This window comes from Chelonoidis abingdonii, chromosome 9 (genome assembly GCF_003597395.2).
Source record: "Chelonoidis abingdonii isolate Lonesome George chromosome 9, CheloAbing_2.0, whole genome shotgun sequence".
Classification (NCBI taxonomy): domain Eukaryota; kingdom Metazoa; phylum Chordata; order Testudines; family Testudinidae; genus Chelonoidis; species Chelonoidis abingdonii.
In genome coordinates this window covers 17324963-17341778 of record NC_133777.1, presented here as the reverse complement: position 1 = coordinate 17341778, position 16816 = coordinate 17324963, and the positions used below count along the sequence as shown (strand labels likewise).

Below are 16816 nucleotides of genomic sequence, written 5' to 3'. Positions count from 1 at the left end.
ATTCCCCCCTCCAACTCCGCCTATTAAATGGAGAAAGGGGAAATACAACTTCATGCAGCAATCCTTCTTCTTCCCTCCTACAGAATGAGAGGAAATCACTAGAAATACCAGTTGTCTAATCATTGAAATAGAAATTCTAACACTCCCCACATACACACACACAGTTTCATGAATGCGCATAGTCTAGTGGTCAAAGCACAACCCTGGGAGCCAGCAGGTCTGTGTTCCAGTACTATTCCCGTGACATCTCAGGAAACTCCTGGATTAAATCTATAAAACAGTTGTCATTAAATTTACCTCAGCGATGCTTACTTTGTATAGCACCTTCCATACAATTTGGATCACAAAATGTTTTAAAGAATTAAACATCAGTAATAATACTTTGCTTTTGAATAGTGTCTTCCTCCTGAGGATTTCAACATGCTCCACAAGCATTAATTCCAACCTGGTATCTATAATAATATTTTGCACTTCAGTAGAACCTTTCATCCAAGGATCTCAAAGTTCTTCATAGATATTAATTCAGCCTAATTACAACCCTCAGTAGAAGTATTATACCCATTTATGCAGAAAGGGAAACTGAGGCACAGAAATCCCAGTCTAAAGTCAAGTATCACAGGGGTAGTTGTGTTAGTCTGGATCTGTAAAAGCAGCAAAGAGTTCTGTGGCACCTTATAGACTAACAAACATATTGGAGCATGAGCTTTCATGGGTGAATATCCACTTCGTCGGATGCATGTCACATAGGTTAGTGTAAAATTCTATTTATCAGTTATATCACATCTATCACCACGATATCTGAGTTGTTATATTCTTATTATTTGCATTGTGATAGCACTGAAGAGCCTCAGTCATGAATCAGGGCCCCAGTGTGCTGGATACTGTATAAACACAGAATGAAATAACAGTCCCCAAAACAAAGCACATACACAGTTTACGTGCCTGTGAACCACCATACAGCAGTACAAGAAATATGAAAGAAGAAACAGATTTAGGCTATCAACTCCTATGATAGCATACAAGACTGAAAAAATCATTTAAAAATTAGAAAAAATGGATTGAGAGGCTCAGCCTCCTAAACTCTGATATTCTGAGATTCATCTATTATTTGGAATATTTCAATAGCATTTGTAAAGCAGAGATGGCTGAGCAGCTAAAATAGTTTCTGTGAAAGTATTTACAGTCTGGGTATAAAGATTACTTTGAGAAGCATTCATGATTCATAATCCTTTGACTAGTTTGAGCTTCCTCTATTCAAATCTAGAGAGACAAACAAGCCTCCAAGAGGAGATAAGATGCTCAAAATAATGCACTTTAATCTATACTCAGCAAACATATTCTATAGTATATCACTGCACTACTGTCTCTTTTTTTTAATAGGAATCCATCCACAGGAAGGAGAGCAGCGCACTGCCTGAAGCAACCACTATCTCAGGGGAGCACCCTGAGATTGCCTCATTGTAGAAACCAAGTTTGCCTAACCTTTTTGAATCAGCCCTATTAAACAGGCACAGGAGGGGCTTTCCCCCTTCTTTTATACACATATTTTTACAGGTAAATGAGGTTCAAGTAGAGAAAGAATTTAAAAGAAATGCCATAAAAAAGATTCATAAATATATTGCACAGTGCTCAGATGTCTTTTGACACAGAAATAGAGGAATGATTCATTTCCTCTATAGCTGCTGTTCCAGCGCTTACTTATACAGGAAGTGGAATGTCTATATTGGTCATGCCAACAAGAATTAAACAACCCAACATTTTAAATGTGTGCACGTCTAATGGAAATACACAGCTCTTTATTTGTAGAGCTCGCTACCTTTAAAAGGTGAATACACTGTACTATTGTACTGGATATTGTCCACCAATCATAATCCAAGAATGATTAATACTTCTTGTTTTCCAAACATTCCATCTAAAGACAGGTTAAAACATTTCAGAGTTTTAATTCAAAACAAGATTGGCAAGAATAAGACCCAAGGGCTGCCCTCCCCTTATACTCCCTGGCCCAATAAACTTTATTAACAGGATCTAGATACAATCAAACTTTCTTTGCCCAGTATTTATCATCTTTTCCACTGCTTGAAACTAAAGAGCAAGCATGTTAAGAAATGGTTTAATAGCTGTCTACCTTATTTTTCCTCTTCTTTTACTCTAACCCATAGCCTTCACTAAGTAACCATATAATCTTAGCAAGCTTGCCCATATCTTCCCACCTCCTAATCTCCCTATTAGTTACTTCCCTGGTTGCAAATTATTTATAAGCTCCTTCTGCCACTGGATCATGATTTTTTATATTGATTGGGATGCATCTACCACACTTGTGGGCATCATTCAAATACAGGCTGAAGCCCACTGTGACAATGCCAAGCTAAAGAAAGGAACAGACCCTTTTTGTAGAAGTGTTTTGTTTTAGAGGGAAAGCATAGGAGTCAAGAAATACATATTCAATTTCCAGGTCTGCAACAGTCCTCTTGTAAGACAGTGCAAATCACTTACCTTCCTGAAGCTGTTTCCCCACCTGTTAAAGGGGGAATGATGCTACTTCCCTACTTTAGGGGTAGGGTAGAAAAACGCTTAAAGGCATCAGTGTTTGTAGTGAACTTTTGACAGTCTCAGACAGAAAGCACAAAGTGTTATGTGGATATCAATCAGTCCTGCAATTTACATACAGAGCTAAAAATCCAGATTACATTCTACTGTATTGATAAGTTTCAGTGGAAAGATTGATGGTTTAATATAACATTTGGGGCACATAACCAAAATAAGATGTTAGGCACAAAAATGCTTAAATAGACACTTCCACATATGGGCATAGGTACTGTATAAGTTAAACACTAACCTTACCTACTAGAAACATGGATATAGAAACCCCATTCACAAACAGATCCACAGAGAGATTCAACTCTTCAGATCTTAGAGTATTAAATTACGTACCCATTAGAACAGGAGTCACCAAAAGCCTTCAAATGGATGGAGAGCTGTTCCCTAGAATATCAGTGTGTACTGCAGTGAATACATAGCATGATCAAACACTAACTATTTCCTCCATTATATTTTTGAAGATCTATGTATCTTGATTATTTTCATGATCTGATTGGAAACAGCTATTCATCTCTCACCTGTTAACTACATAACGTTTGTGTCCTCCTTTGTGAAATTGCAACCCCCTTGTGTACCTGTCAAGTTTTCCCACATGTTTAATAAGAAAGTACAGAAGGAAGTAGCCTAAAAGAGCAAACTGCAAAAGTCTCCTGTTTGAGTGGTTCTGAATGCATAAGAAAATCCTTTTTCCTTCACGCACCTGTAACTTGCATTACCAGTAGTAAATAAGTCACTGCCGAACTTGTCTGCATTACAAGGTTGATATTTTCACATAGATAAAAAGATTTTAAAACAATTTCTTCTATGGGTTGGACACAGACAGACTTTTCTTTAGCACCAAGCATGAGTGTCTTTGGGCGAGTAGAGATAAGCTTACACAGTGACCAATGTAATCACCTCAAGACATTAACTAAAAAGAAAACAAATTCAAATACTCTCCCCAAACTTTGATCACAGAATGTGCAATAAGGGCACAAAAAAACATCTTTGCTAGTGAGCTGCCAGTCAGTTCAGTTAACTGAGTAATCCAATTGGCTGAACATTCCTCAGTGCTTTATAAAATGGGTTCTTGAACTACTTGATTTTTTCCCTACAGAAGATTTTATTTGTGGGGAGGGGATGGGAAAAATACTTCAGATGAATTATCTGAAGTTTAACTTGTATTTTAATATATTAAAGGTTCAGATCTCATTAGAGAATGGGATCAATAGAGTACATTGGCACAAGCAACAAAAATATGGTTTTAGCATCATAAGTAAGATGAATGAGGGAGGATATGCTCCAATTCACCCACACGCAAATCCCACTAGCTTCAGTGGAAGCAGTCCATGTTAAACAAATGACAAAATAAGGCCCATGCAGTTTGTAACTCTGAAACAGACACACATAACGCCTATACATCTTGCACAAAGTTCTGTGCACAAGGAGTGATCTCCTAAGCCTCTGTGCTAATCCTGAGGGGGAAGGGATAGCTCAGTGGTTTGAGCATTGGCCCGTTAAACCCCGTGTTGTGAGTTCAGTCCTTAAGAGGCCTATTTAGGGATCTGGGGCAAAAATCTGTCAGGGACAGTACTTAGTCCTGCTGTGAAGGCAGGGGATTGGACTCTATGACCTTTCAAGGTCCCTTCCAGCTCTATGAGATAGGTATACCTCCATATTTTAAAAAAAGCAAGCAGGCTCTGTGTGGGGACCCAGTCAGAAAAACAGAACCGGCCCTCTCCCAAACCTGAAAACAGTGTAGCCAATGCTACTACAACTTGCAGCAGCATTCTTGACATAGTCTGCATCCTCATGCATGGAATTCTGGCAATAGACCCAAACAGTGTGTGGATCTATTGCCCAAACTCCAACCTCTCTCCTGGTCCTTCCACAGCATCCTTATTCATAGTCCCAAGGAGCATGCCCTCAGGACAGGTCTTCCCACATGCAGAGGAGCCTCCTGCAGTCACCAGGATTTCACCCTTGGGTAATACAGTATCAGGTTCATGACAATTTGAGTAAATTCTACTTGATAGAGAAGTTACCTTTAGCCACAGAATCACTGAGGCACAGAGGTTTCAAAACAGCTATTTATTAATATACAGTGAAATATTAAAAATAAGTAACAAAAACTCCAACTTTTTGCTGAGACAATAAAAGTGCACATGTATTTGGATATTAAATAGAAGAAGAGTTGATGAACATTTGTTTCAAACAGGCTAACATTTTAAGCATATAAACACTTTCTTAAAACAATAGCAGCTGAACAACACTTAGTTAAATCTTTGGTCTGATTATTAACCAGCAAAAATAATTGTACCATGAATGTCCATTTCACACAGACATTTAGTTTGGACTGCTTTGCAAGAAGATCCAAAAGTGAAAAAAAGAGGAATGCTTTGGTCATTTAGTCAAGGTCTCATTTAAGAAGTGTTACGAACTTAATAATTAACACTATAATTTCTAATACATGGGGAAAATAGATATGCAGTTCCAAAACTTCATATACACATCTCAATTTATTCTGCTTTTAGATGTAGCTTTCCTCCCCAAAAAAGTGAAACCAGCCTTGATTATACTAAGTCCTTAAAAAATTGTTATGTAGTTAAAATACACAGTAGTGTTTAAGAAACACGTTTCTTTCTGTATTTCATTTTTAATTTAAATACACAAATTATCATGTTCTGTCTGCATTACATTGTAACAAGTAAGGCTCCAATCCTGCAAATACATGCATGGAACTTTACTCATGTGAGCATTCCCATGAGGGGAGAGAGCATCAATGGGTTACTCACATGGGTCAAATTCTGCACGTGCACGTTTGCAGGATAAAACCCTAAAGATAGCACCAGAAACTAGTATTTGCACCACAACATTTCATTTGGCATAGAATGACATTAATAGTCTAACAGACCCAATTTTCAATAGTCGCTTTAGTCAAACATAATAAGTGTATCTATTAACGTAGGCATTATAGACACAGGAAATACCAACCAATACCCCAAATGTACAGACCAGAAATGCTGTTCGATAGAGAATTTCAGTCTCCGATCCTGCATCATCCGAGTGCAAACTTAATTTCACTCATGTAAATAGCCTCTTTGACTTCAATAGGACTACTTATGTGAATGAAGTTAAAGCAGGTGCATAAGTATTTGCAGATTAGGGCCTTGGTTTGCTTGTGTCACCAAGAACATAATCTCACATACACCTTATGTAGCAAAAGCTCCCATTAAAGATCAGCTTGATTTGAAGTTATTAGTAAGCCTAAATCAATGGGAGTTTTGCAGTTGACGGAAACATGGGTGTGGAGCCTCGCCACAATTGTAGCCTTGTTTTAATCATGATAAACCATGCATCCAAAATGTATATAAATCACTTTTTCCCCCACCGCAAGCCAAATCTTCCATGACCCTTCCACAGGATTCCTCCATCTGTGTCTGTGTCCTTTGGATTACCTGCACTGCTCTTTCACCAAGTGTTTCTGCTCCTCCTCATTTGTCCTTTCCCCCAACTTTCGAGTTTCACTTTCAAACTATTTATATTCCCCAAACTCCCTTCTTATTATGCATTTCTTGATGTAACTTTCCCTGTGTAGTATCAGCGCTTAACAGCAATAAGAAAGTTGTATTAAATCTAATAGGTTTCCATGTATTATATAAGCCAGTAAGGAACATACACCAAAATGTACACAGTCCCTCTTAGGGGGAAGAAAAAAAAAAAAAGTGTTACACACTAACATAAACAAACAGGTAGTTCACTAAGTAACCATGTTGCCAGAATTAACTGTTGAACTAAATGTGTATTAAGTGCTCCAGGCAACCACAATACCTTGGGCCTGATTCTCTAGCCCTTTCTCAGGCAAAACTCCTGCTGACTCCAGGACTGCAGAACAGCACTCCTTGTAGGTGTACCTAGGGCTGCCAATTTTGCTTGGATATTCCCAGAGATTTCATCACATGACAAATCTTTAAATGCTGGACACTCCAGGACAATCCTGGAGGCTTGGCAATCCTAGACAAGTCTGCAAAACAGTAAACATTTTGGCCTACTAAAAATATACCAAGGTAGGTCACTTAGGTCCGCATGATGAGCACACTGGTCAACACTACACATAAACAAGCTATTTGCATTTGCCCAAAGAGAGAACCAACACTCCATGTACAAATAACCCAACTTGAGAAAGTGATACTTAGGTGCTAAATTATCTGAAAATAAGATGCCAAAAGCAGTCTAAAAACCAAATACAAGGAAACATGCATCTAACACTGGAGAAATTTTCAGTTTAGTAAACTAAGTTTTACGAAGCTTTGTGGTTGCTTTTAAAGTTTGCTATTTTCTATCATGTACAACCACAGATAGAACACCAGCATAATAAATACGGAGCAATATTCTGAAATTTTAACATTTTAAATTATTCCAAACATTCCCTGCTGTTTCTGAGTCATTTACTGATTCAAAATTAAGCACAGCAGACTGTCCACATAGGACCCAATCCCGCAAACAATCAGGCACCTGCTTAACCTTACGCACATGAAAAATGCAATTACAGGCTTCGTGCCTTAATACTTTTAATTTTCAACGATGCGGTCTCAGAATCTGTGGCAATGTATTTTGTATTACATTAAAGTTTGGATTGCTTAGAATGTGTAATTTTGCAGACAAACTGTGATGCAATTGGTTCGCTAGTTTTTAACTATTTATATCAGAAATTAAGCACGCTTTTAAAGAGCATATGAAATAGAAGCTTTCTAATCCTTTTCTACATACTATACTTTAATGTAGCAATGGCCCATAAGGTCAAATGTATTTTCTCAGCTAAAATCCAAAACTAAACTATTAACATATACTATTCAAAGACAGTAAGCGCTCATTACAGATCAATTGAGAAGTTGTATGAGGTATTCTCAAATAATCTATCTACACACGGAAATTATCAAGCTGGTATTCACGTTAAAGGGACACCATCAAAGTTAATAAAGTACTTACTGCAGCATGAATTTTGTTCCAAGTTTTGGGAACTTTAAGGCACCCTGAAATATTATTTTTACAAAAAAAATATTTGCTGCACTACAATTACCATCTCTCGCTTCTGGTATCTCCTGGTCTGCTGCACACCATAGTGGTGCCACAGTTCAAGAGTTTGGTTAGCTGATCCACTAAAGGACCTTGCTGACCTATCAGTGAAGAACACATGGGTGCAACAGCTAGTTTTCACCTCTACATTTTGGGAGTTATTTTAAATTTCACACTATAGCAAATAAGGTGTGGAGGAGGTTTGGTAATTATTAAAGTACAGCAACTTTTAAGTAAGAAAAATGCTTCAGTTCTAACAATCAAAACAGAATGCTTAGAGGATTTACACATCCATTTTTAATTAAAAAAATTAATGCCTCTTCCATGTTCAAACTAAATATTTAGTGCAGCCAATTACCATAAAATGAAGGCCTTTGTGGAAATAAAGTGCTATGGTTCTTCTTTCATTTGTGAACTATATAATTATATTTTAATCTTCCAGCGCGACCTTCATTTTAACACAAATGTACAACTAGATTCTTCATACTTTTGTCAAATAGGTATTAATGTCATGCTTCATAATTTAATTTTATATTAATTTGCATATTATTTAGCACAGTATAATAAATCACACAAGCACCTATGAGTGTCTCATTGAATAAATATTTCAAACTGTGTTTAAGGATCAAGAAACACCTTTGGCTCCTCTTCCACCACCTCAAAAAAGTACCTTCGTCACACTGACTTTTTTCCATGCCATTGATCTTTGATCCTGATTATCTTTTGCATTAAAAGAAAGCTCTGGACAGGGTCACTTTTGTGACTAAACTTTAAGTTGACATTCCAAATTCATCAGTGTGAACCCCTCTATAAATCTGGTACTAAATTAGGTTTACAAGTGGTTATTGTAGTGCTTTCTAAGTAAGGCACTTTCCTGGAAGTTTCATAGTTTCTCCATGACTAATCATCATTACAAAGCTATTAAGATCTTAAAGCATCAGTATTTCTTACTCTTAAATTTTGAGCTTTGGATTTCCCAGATCACCACAACTAGGGAAACAAACACAGACGCCCATTTGATGCTGTCAGGAAGGTAGATCTCCCTTAGGAACCTGGCAGGCAGTTTACTAGCTAACACAGGTAGGTACCTTGGCCTCACAATGCTAACACCAAAGGAACTGACAAACGCCCCAGGTGGTGCTCAGTTGCTTTGGGACTCTTGGCCGGTGTCGGTGACGTGCTTATACAACGTGGGGCTCTTCCTCAAGTACCTTGGGCTACTGTACATTCGGATGATCTTAGGAGCCTGGTTCCAGGTGTTCAGCAGCTGGAAGGCGGCCAAGTCTAGAGTAGGGGCGTCAAAGGCCGCCAGCAGATTGACGGGGGCAGCTTCCTTCAGGAGTTTAGGCACCGGCACCGCCTCGGGGACGCTGGCGTTGCCCAAGAAGAAATGCATCAGCACCCGCTTCTGCAGGCAGTCCCTGAGGTACAGCACCAGGTCCTCCAGCCGCTCCGCCAGGAACTGCTCCTCCCAGGCTTGCCAAGGGCCCCGGAGCAACAGGGAGAAGAGCGCTGTCTTGAGGATGTAGGAGGAGAGGACGCGGCTCCACTGGGCGCCGAAGGGCTGCTCCAAGCCCAGGCCGCGCAGGTCCCGCAGCCCCTTGAGGATCTGCAGGCATTTCAGGTGGCAGGAGTTGGCCGGGGTCTGCTCCCTGAGCCAGCTCAGCAGCCGCTGCTCCTGCTTGGAGACGTTGAGCCCCCAGAGGGCCTGCAGGGGGCGGGCAGCGGCGGGCTGGGCTTTCCTGGCGCCGGGATGCAGGGCGACGAGATAGACCGAGTCCCCCAGGGGGATGGCGGGGATGAGGCGTACGGCCATGGAGATGTGGCAGCAGACGTAGTCGGAGCGCGGCAGGATGTGCAGGGTGAGCTGGCGGCCCGGGCAGGCGGCCAGGCTGATGCGGCAGCGCTCCTGCAGCCGGTAGAGCACGGCGCCCAGGCACCGCTGCACTTGGCCCTGGAACCAGCGCAACACCAGGGCCGAGGACAGGTAGCGCCTGCCCTGCAGCTCCACGCAGAAGCCCTCGCTGAAGGGCCGGTAGCCCCGGGGCCAGGCGGCCCCTTGCGGGGCCTTCAGGGCGCAGGTGAAGGCGCTGCGCAGCTCCGGGGCCAGCCCCGGCTCCTCGGGGCCCAGGCAACGCGGCTCCAGCTCCAGGCGCGGCGGCAGCCGCAGCGGCACCAGGATGTCGAAGCAGTCCGGGCTGCGAACCTTGTGCTGTTCGTAGGCGCTGCCGATCTGCACGAAGTCCCCGCGCAGGGTGGGGGACAGGGACCCCGGCTGCAGCCCCTGCGCCTTGGCCGCCCGAACCAGCTCGCCAACGATGCGGCTCACGTGCGCCTTACTGTGGCCCAGCACGTGCGGGGAGAGGCGCAGCTGCTGCTCGTAGAAGTTCTCCAGCAGGCTCCGGCGGGCAGCGCTGCTCGGCGGCGCCTCGGGGCATCGGGCGCTGCATGCGGCTCGGGGCCGTTGGCTGCACTCCCCGCTGCCGCTGCGGGAGGCGCAGTAGCGGAGCAGCAGGAAGCCCAGCAGCAGCAGCGCGGAGCCCTTGAGCAGCGGGACGGAGCCCGAGTCTGGGGCGCTGTCCGAGTCCGGGGCTCCCGCCCTGCTTCGCACGGCCTGGTAGAGGCAGACGAGGGCCGTGCACAGGCAAGTCACCAGCGGCCAGAAGACGCGCAGGTTCAGGGTGTAGACTGTCATGGTGCGGCGGGAGCTCAGCCCATGGTACTGGCTGCGGCAGCGCCCCCCGGCCTCCGCATGCAGGGGGCGCCCGCCTCCCCACTCACCAGCCTCCCCCAGCTCCGGGAGTCGGGACAGACACCCCCCTGCCGGCTTCCCTAGACCCACTACCCCTGCTGCTCCCGGCGTGCCAGCTCCTCCCACCGAGTGCTCTTCCCCCACTCCCAGCTCCAGTCCCGGGACAGCCAGCCAGCCGCCTCCGCCTCCTCCGAGTCCCGCTCTAGTCCCTGAGGTGCGCCCAGCCAGCCGCCGCCTGCTCCTCCTCCTCCGAGTCCCGCTCCAGTCCCTGGGGTGCGCCCTGCCAGCCAGTCAGCCTCCTCCGGGTCCCGCTCCAGCCCCTGGGGTGCGCCCTGCCAGCCTTTTCCGAGTCCCGCTCCAGCCCCTGGGGTGCGCCCTGCCAGCCTTTTCCGAGTCCCGCTCCAGCCCCTGGGGTGCGCCCTGCCAGCCTCCTCCGGGTCCCGCTCCAGCCCCTGGGGTGCGCCCTGCCAGCCTCCTCCGGGTCCTGCTCCAGCCCCTGGGGTGCGTCCTGCCAGCCGCCGCCTCCTCCGAGTCCCGCTCCACCCCTGGGGTGCGCCGCCAGCCGCCTTCCCCCGCCTGCCTTTGGTCCGGGGACACGCACTCAGCCCCCTTCCCCCCTGCCTGCTTCGGCCTCCTGTCCCGGGACACGCACTCACCGCCCCCTCGCCCCTGCTGTTGTGCTTCCTTAGTCCAGTCCTTCTCCCCCACCCGTTACTTAGCTCCGAAGCTTCCTCTTCCGAGGGGAAAAGGGGCCGCGTCATTTATTGTGTGAGCTCAGAGGAAATGCCAATGGTTTTGGCCAGAGGAAAGCGGGATCAGGCCTAGGGGTGTAGTCACAAGCCCCGCGGTTTGCCTGCCTCGAGCTAGGGGACTGGGGTGGGAGAGAAGGAACAGCCCCTCCTCATCACTTCCCTTTTCCTCTCCGAAATGAAGGCGTTGTCGTCAGAAGAACCCATTGACAGTTTGTGTCCAGGGGCTTCTTCATTCAAAACTTTAACCGATGCAGTTCCTAGTTCTCAAACTTCCAACATTGGCATTGTTCCCATATCTTAAACACCAAGTGATCAAAGACCAAAACAGAAACAAGACAGCAAAAGATTCATAGTAGGAACTCTCTGTACAATAGTTTTAATACCATTTAATCTATTTTTAAATAATTTAGTTGGGTTTTCTTTAGCTAAATGTACTTTAAAAAAATAAGGCATAGGTTGATGAGAGAAAGTTCAGACAGATTTGTTCAAATAATCTGTCCAGCACATACCCTGATACAGTGAGAACCTTGCTAATCAACTTGCTTTACTGTCATGAAGCGAACATGCCAGGCTCACTTATCAGCAAAGATGTAAGAGAAGAGCACTGTAAAAAAATCAGCAGCTTGGTTACTTTAGAGGGCCAGATCCTCAGCTGGTGTAAATCAACACAGTTCTGTTCTTACAAAAAAATAATGGAGTTTGATCTGTAGAATCTGGGTGAAAATCAGTACCAGGCCAGTTTAGATTTTTATAGACTATTTAAATAATATTTTAATACTGTTTTCATATTGCACATCACATTAAGAAAAATTTAGTTAACAAAAATACAAACATTCAAAATAAATTAAAACTTGCAGATCTATATAACTAGTGTGTCATGAATTAGGCATGTGTGCACTGTCACTACTGCATTGTCATCACCGCAGAAGTCTTCAATTGTTTACCGCAGGTTCTACTGCAGGCCTGCCCTAAGGATTCAGGGGGGCTGGGGCAAAGCAATTTCGGGGGCCCCTTCCATAAAAAAGGTTGCAATACTATAGTATCGTGTGTTTGGAAATGTAAAAAATAACCAGTGAAATACATTATTTTTAATAATTTGAAAATACACCTCTACCTCGATATAACACTGTCCTCGGGAGCCAAAAAGTCTTATCGCATTATAAGTGAAACCATGTTATATCAAACTTGCTTTGATCCACTGGAGTGCACAGCCCCCCCCCGCCCCCCGGAGCACTGCTTTACCATATTATATCCGAATTCGAGTTATATCGGGGTAGAGGTGTACATAAAATACATGATTTAAAAACATTAAATGCTTTAATGGTATGTATACATTTGCAATTACATAATGGGCTGTTGCTGGGTGATGGCAATGGTTGGTGCCAATGGGCTTGACTGCCTGAGGGTGGTGCTGCTGTGGTCCAGGGCTGGGTGGGGAGGTGGGCTCTGGGTTGGGGGGTGCCCAGCTCAGAGGGGCTGGGCTCAGAGCTGTGGGTGGAAGGGGTCAGGGGGTGCCTGGCTCAGAGGGGCTATGCTCAGAGCTGGGGGGTCAGGGCTGCGGGGGGATGGGGTTGGGGGATGCCCAGCTCAGAGGTGCTGGGCTCAGAGTTGGGGGTCAGGGCTGTGAGGGAGGACTCTGGGGGGTGTCTGTCTCAGAGGGGCTGGGCTCAGAGCTAGGGGTCAGGGGGGTGTCCGGCTCAGAGGGGCTTACCATGCTGCTTACTCCTGACTCCCCCCTCTCCTGGAGCCTCAGCGCACCACATCCAGGAGCTGCCCTCGCCCCTGGACAGCGCTGCAGCGGCCTGGCTCCATCAGGACCTGAGCTTGTAGCCCCACCCCTTTACCATGTGGCTCTGAGCGGGAGGTGCTCAGGACCTGCCCAAGCCACGCCACTTTAGTTCTGTCCAGGACCACTCCTAGACGCAGTGTGTTGAGGCACTGGGGGATGGGGGAAGGCAGAGGCAGGGGGAGCCTTCGACATTCTCGTGGGGGCCCCTGTGGGGTCCGGGGCCTGGGGAAAATTTCTCCACTCGCCCTCCCCGGGCATCCCTGTTCTACTGTGCTAATAGCTAACAGTGTTTCTCCTTAACTTCGGAAGTTAGAGACCTGTGCTTTTGCAAGGGAAGGCACTGAGTTCTATCCCTACTACCACTGTGAAGGTTTCAGTGATTGATGTGCAGCACAGTGACAACTGCTGTTCATAAGTAGCTCCAGATTTATTACAATATTAATAACTGCTCCTGATAATGCCTCTTGTCACATCCTTGTTCTGTTAAATTCTCAGTCTGGGTGACACAAGACTTGCTCTCAGTTTTTACTGTGCCCAAATTGCTCACATACTGACATCCTGAAGGGAAAGGAGAGGACTTTGGGAGCAGTTACTAATTTATTGACTAGTTCATAATTTATATTATGAACCCTTCCTTACCTATTGTAGGCCTGATGGCTGAGAGCAGTCAATTGCTACGACACTTGTTCCTGCAGCACAAGATTTCAACAATAGCCATCTGAAAGAACCTTATGAACTAACTCCCCCTTTGATTCAGTAAAGATATATACTCAGAACTTGATAAAGGAAGTTGCACAAGGAGGTAGTTTGGAGCAGTCACAGAGTGTAGTGAGCACCTTGCACAGCTACTTGCAGTTCAGGACTGGAATGTGTGGAATGAGAGAACCATGAAGAGTGGGGTTGATTCACCTCTTGTGGCTTCACTCTGGGAGGGCAGTGGTAAACCCAGCCGGGCCTGCCCACACATGTCTTGAGGCACACTCCACCACTCCAATTTGAGTATGCCAAGCCAAATAGAAAAAGCGAGACAACTATTTAGCTGCTCACAAAGCTATGTGGGAAAGTTGGAGGGTTGATGTAAGCACAACACCTCACATACAAATCCCCAGGTGCCACTAGGTACAGTGAATAGCCAGTCCCATGACATAATCCCCGAGACACACAGTCAATGTGACATGGGGCTGCACGCACTGATAAGGAAGACATTCTCCTGGCCCTTGATGCTGTGCACCATACATGTCACCCACCCAAATTCACACACACTGCCATAATTTAATCCTGCCCTCTATCCCACATAGCATAGGGCCTTGAAATGAATCTTTGAATTCCCACATGCTCTCTCAATCTTCCTCCTTATTCTCCTCTGAGCAGCCCTATACGCCCACTCTCCCGTAGTGGCAGAATTGGGGAATGGGGTCATCAAATACAAGAGCAGAAGACAGACACTGTCATTTGCAGAACTGCAAGGAATAGAGTCAGCATCCCTGAAAACAGACATGCACCTCACACAGGGAAGTACTAGCCATGCTGCTGACGTAACAGGACTGGTTAGAACAACTGTAAACATGTGAGACAGGCCATTGCAGTTGCTAGCACAGTTGAGTAAGCTGGACCACATGCCAGAAGCAGAACGAAGTTGCTCATGCAAATGGCACACAGCAGTCAAAGATATGGGTAGCCACCAAGCAGATGTTCTCCAATGGGCATGTAGGCCCAGAACAGCATCATGACAGCAGCACCATGCCCAGTTCCCAAACAACCCAGCAATTAACAAAGGCCGACCACACATTCCATGAATAACCATTCTTGCTCTGAGCCCCATTATGCGAGAGAAGCCTTAGGAGCAGATGATTCAAATATGTGAGGGTCATTGCTGCTTCTGGGAAGGGATGCATATGCACATATGATCATGCAATTGGCATCACAGATCACTTCTGTATTTATGCTGCAAAACACTTTTGATTGGGAAGCATATCCACCTGACCTGAAGGCAGGAAGATTGCAATAAACATGCATGCGATGAATGGTGTGATAGCAGTTGGAAAACTCACAATGGTGAGGAAGGCAATCCATATCTCCACCAGCGTGGCTGCCTCTCCTTTGAACTTAGACAGATGCAAGAACATGCTCATCATCGCCTGTATGAAATCCTCAAGGGATGACACACAGCCAGCTTCAACTGGCTGTCACTCCCTGGAAAGATCTACTAGGCAGGATATGAAGGACAGCCATAGGTAGTTTCTGGAGAACAAGTATTGTCCAAGAGCTCTCTGATAAATTGTAGTGGAGGGAAGGCTAGAGAGCAAGACAGAAGGAAAGGAGACTCACTAATCATACTTGGTGGGAGAATGACACTCCTGCATATGTAATTACACTAGCTCCAGCTGCCAGTGCAGAAACAATAAGATAAAGAGGATGTGTGGTCTGGCAAAGATGAAGTAACAGCTTCAAGCTAAATAATATATAATGCAATTTGATACAATAAAACCACTGTGTTCAGTTCACATATATACACAGTTTGCACTAAAATACCCCACAGTTATGAGTAAGCTTTTTAAATAGTTTTCTCAACCTTTCTGTCCTCAGGCATGATCTACAGCAATGCCCTTGGTTCTCTGGAAGAAGATCTTACCTGTAATGTTATTTCTCACAAAAGAAATTTAAGTCATTAGTGCTTAAATGCTTCTGTGATTCCTTTGTCTGATCTTCTCTCTCATGATTCTGTGAGTATCGCTGATCTCTTCAGAGCTGTATTTCTTTGTGTCACACTTTTGGCATCCTTCAATGATGGGTAAACACCCCATGATAGCTGGATTTCTGAGCTCATGTTGGCAGCTAATCATCTGGTGCTTCCAGCAACTATGTGCAGCTTACCTGAGATAAGTATTTGAGAGGTATAAAGCTCACAAATGCTTGTTCTACACTTAAAAGTTACATTGGCATAGCTACATCAGTCCAAGTGTGCAAAAACCACACCTTTCGCATAGCTATGGCAACACAACCCCAGTGTAGATGCAGCTGTGTCAATGGATAAATGCTTCTGTTGATGTAGCTAAAGTTATTCGGGGAGATGGTTTTCCTACACGGACAGAAAAACTTCTGTTGGTGTAGGCTACATCAACACAAGCGGGCTATTCCGACAGCTATGCTGCCACGGGCTCCATAGTGTATATACACCCCATGTCTCCTGACTCCTGAATTATATATGACTGCTCAGATAGATGACACAGCTGTTGATTGATTGCCAAGGATTATTATCTTTCCCACAGAACTTGTTCTTTGGTCCACAGATACTTTTTGTTTTTACTTTTGAACACCAAGTACTGGCTGATTTTCTGCTCCACCAGCAGTTTTTCTCCTGCCAGCTCTGGAAATTTATTGCTGTCTCATCAATATAAAGTTCTTTATAGACATTAGTAACTTTGCCCATAGGTAGCTGAGCCTGACATTTGAATAGGCTAGCAAGCTTAATGAACTCTGAGGAAGGCTGGGACTTGCCTGCTATAAAAATGATTGTTCTAAAACTGAATTCCTGGTTCTTTTAGGTATCGACTGCTGTTATGTTTTTGATGACTTGAGACTGGGAGGCATTTTCACCTGCTCAGAGAAAAGAGCTGAGAAGACCTGGTCTATGACTAGGGATCACAGGCCCTACAGTAACACAAATAGTAAATAATAACACCTCTACCACAGCATGCTTGTGTCATAAAGCATAAGTCTCAATTCTGAACCTTAGCGTCCAAAATGTGGGTGCCTGCATGAAACCTCCAAGCTTAATTACCAGCTTAGATCTGATAGCGCTGCCATCAGCCAGGAATTCCAGTGCCTGGCTCACTCTGGTCTTCCCAAAACCTTCCCTGGGGGACC

The 16816-nt window shown here is 44.8% G+C and overlaps 1 protein-coding gene across 1 annotated transcript; it reads right to left on the bottom strand.

Annotated features, from left to right (window-relative positions):
- Window positions 1-7587: 7587 nt before the first annotated feature.
- ITPRIPL2 (ITPRIP like 2) lies at window positions 7588-12178 on the bottom strand. Its single transcript, XM_032800189.2, is given in 3 exon segments — window positions 7588-10862; window positions 10864-11024; window positions 11026-12178. Coding segments are annotated over 3 exon segments (2370 nt in total). The 5' UTR covers window positions 11170-12178; the 3' UTR covers window positions 7588-8797.
- Between the last annotated feature and the right edge of the window lie 4638 nt (window positions 12179-16816).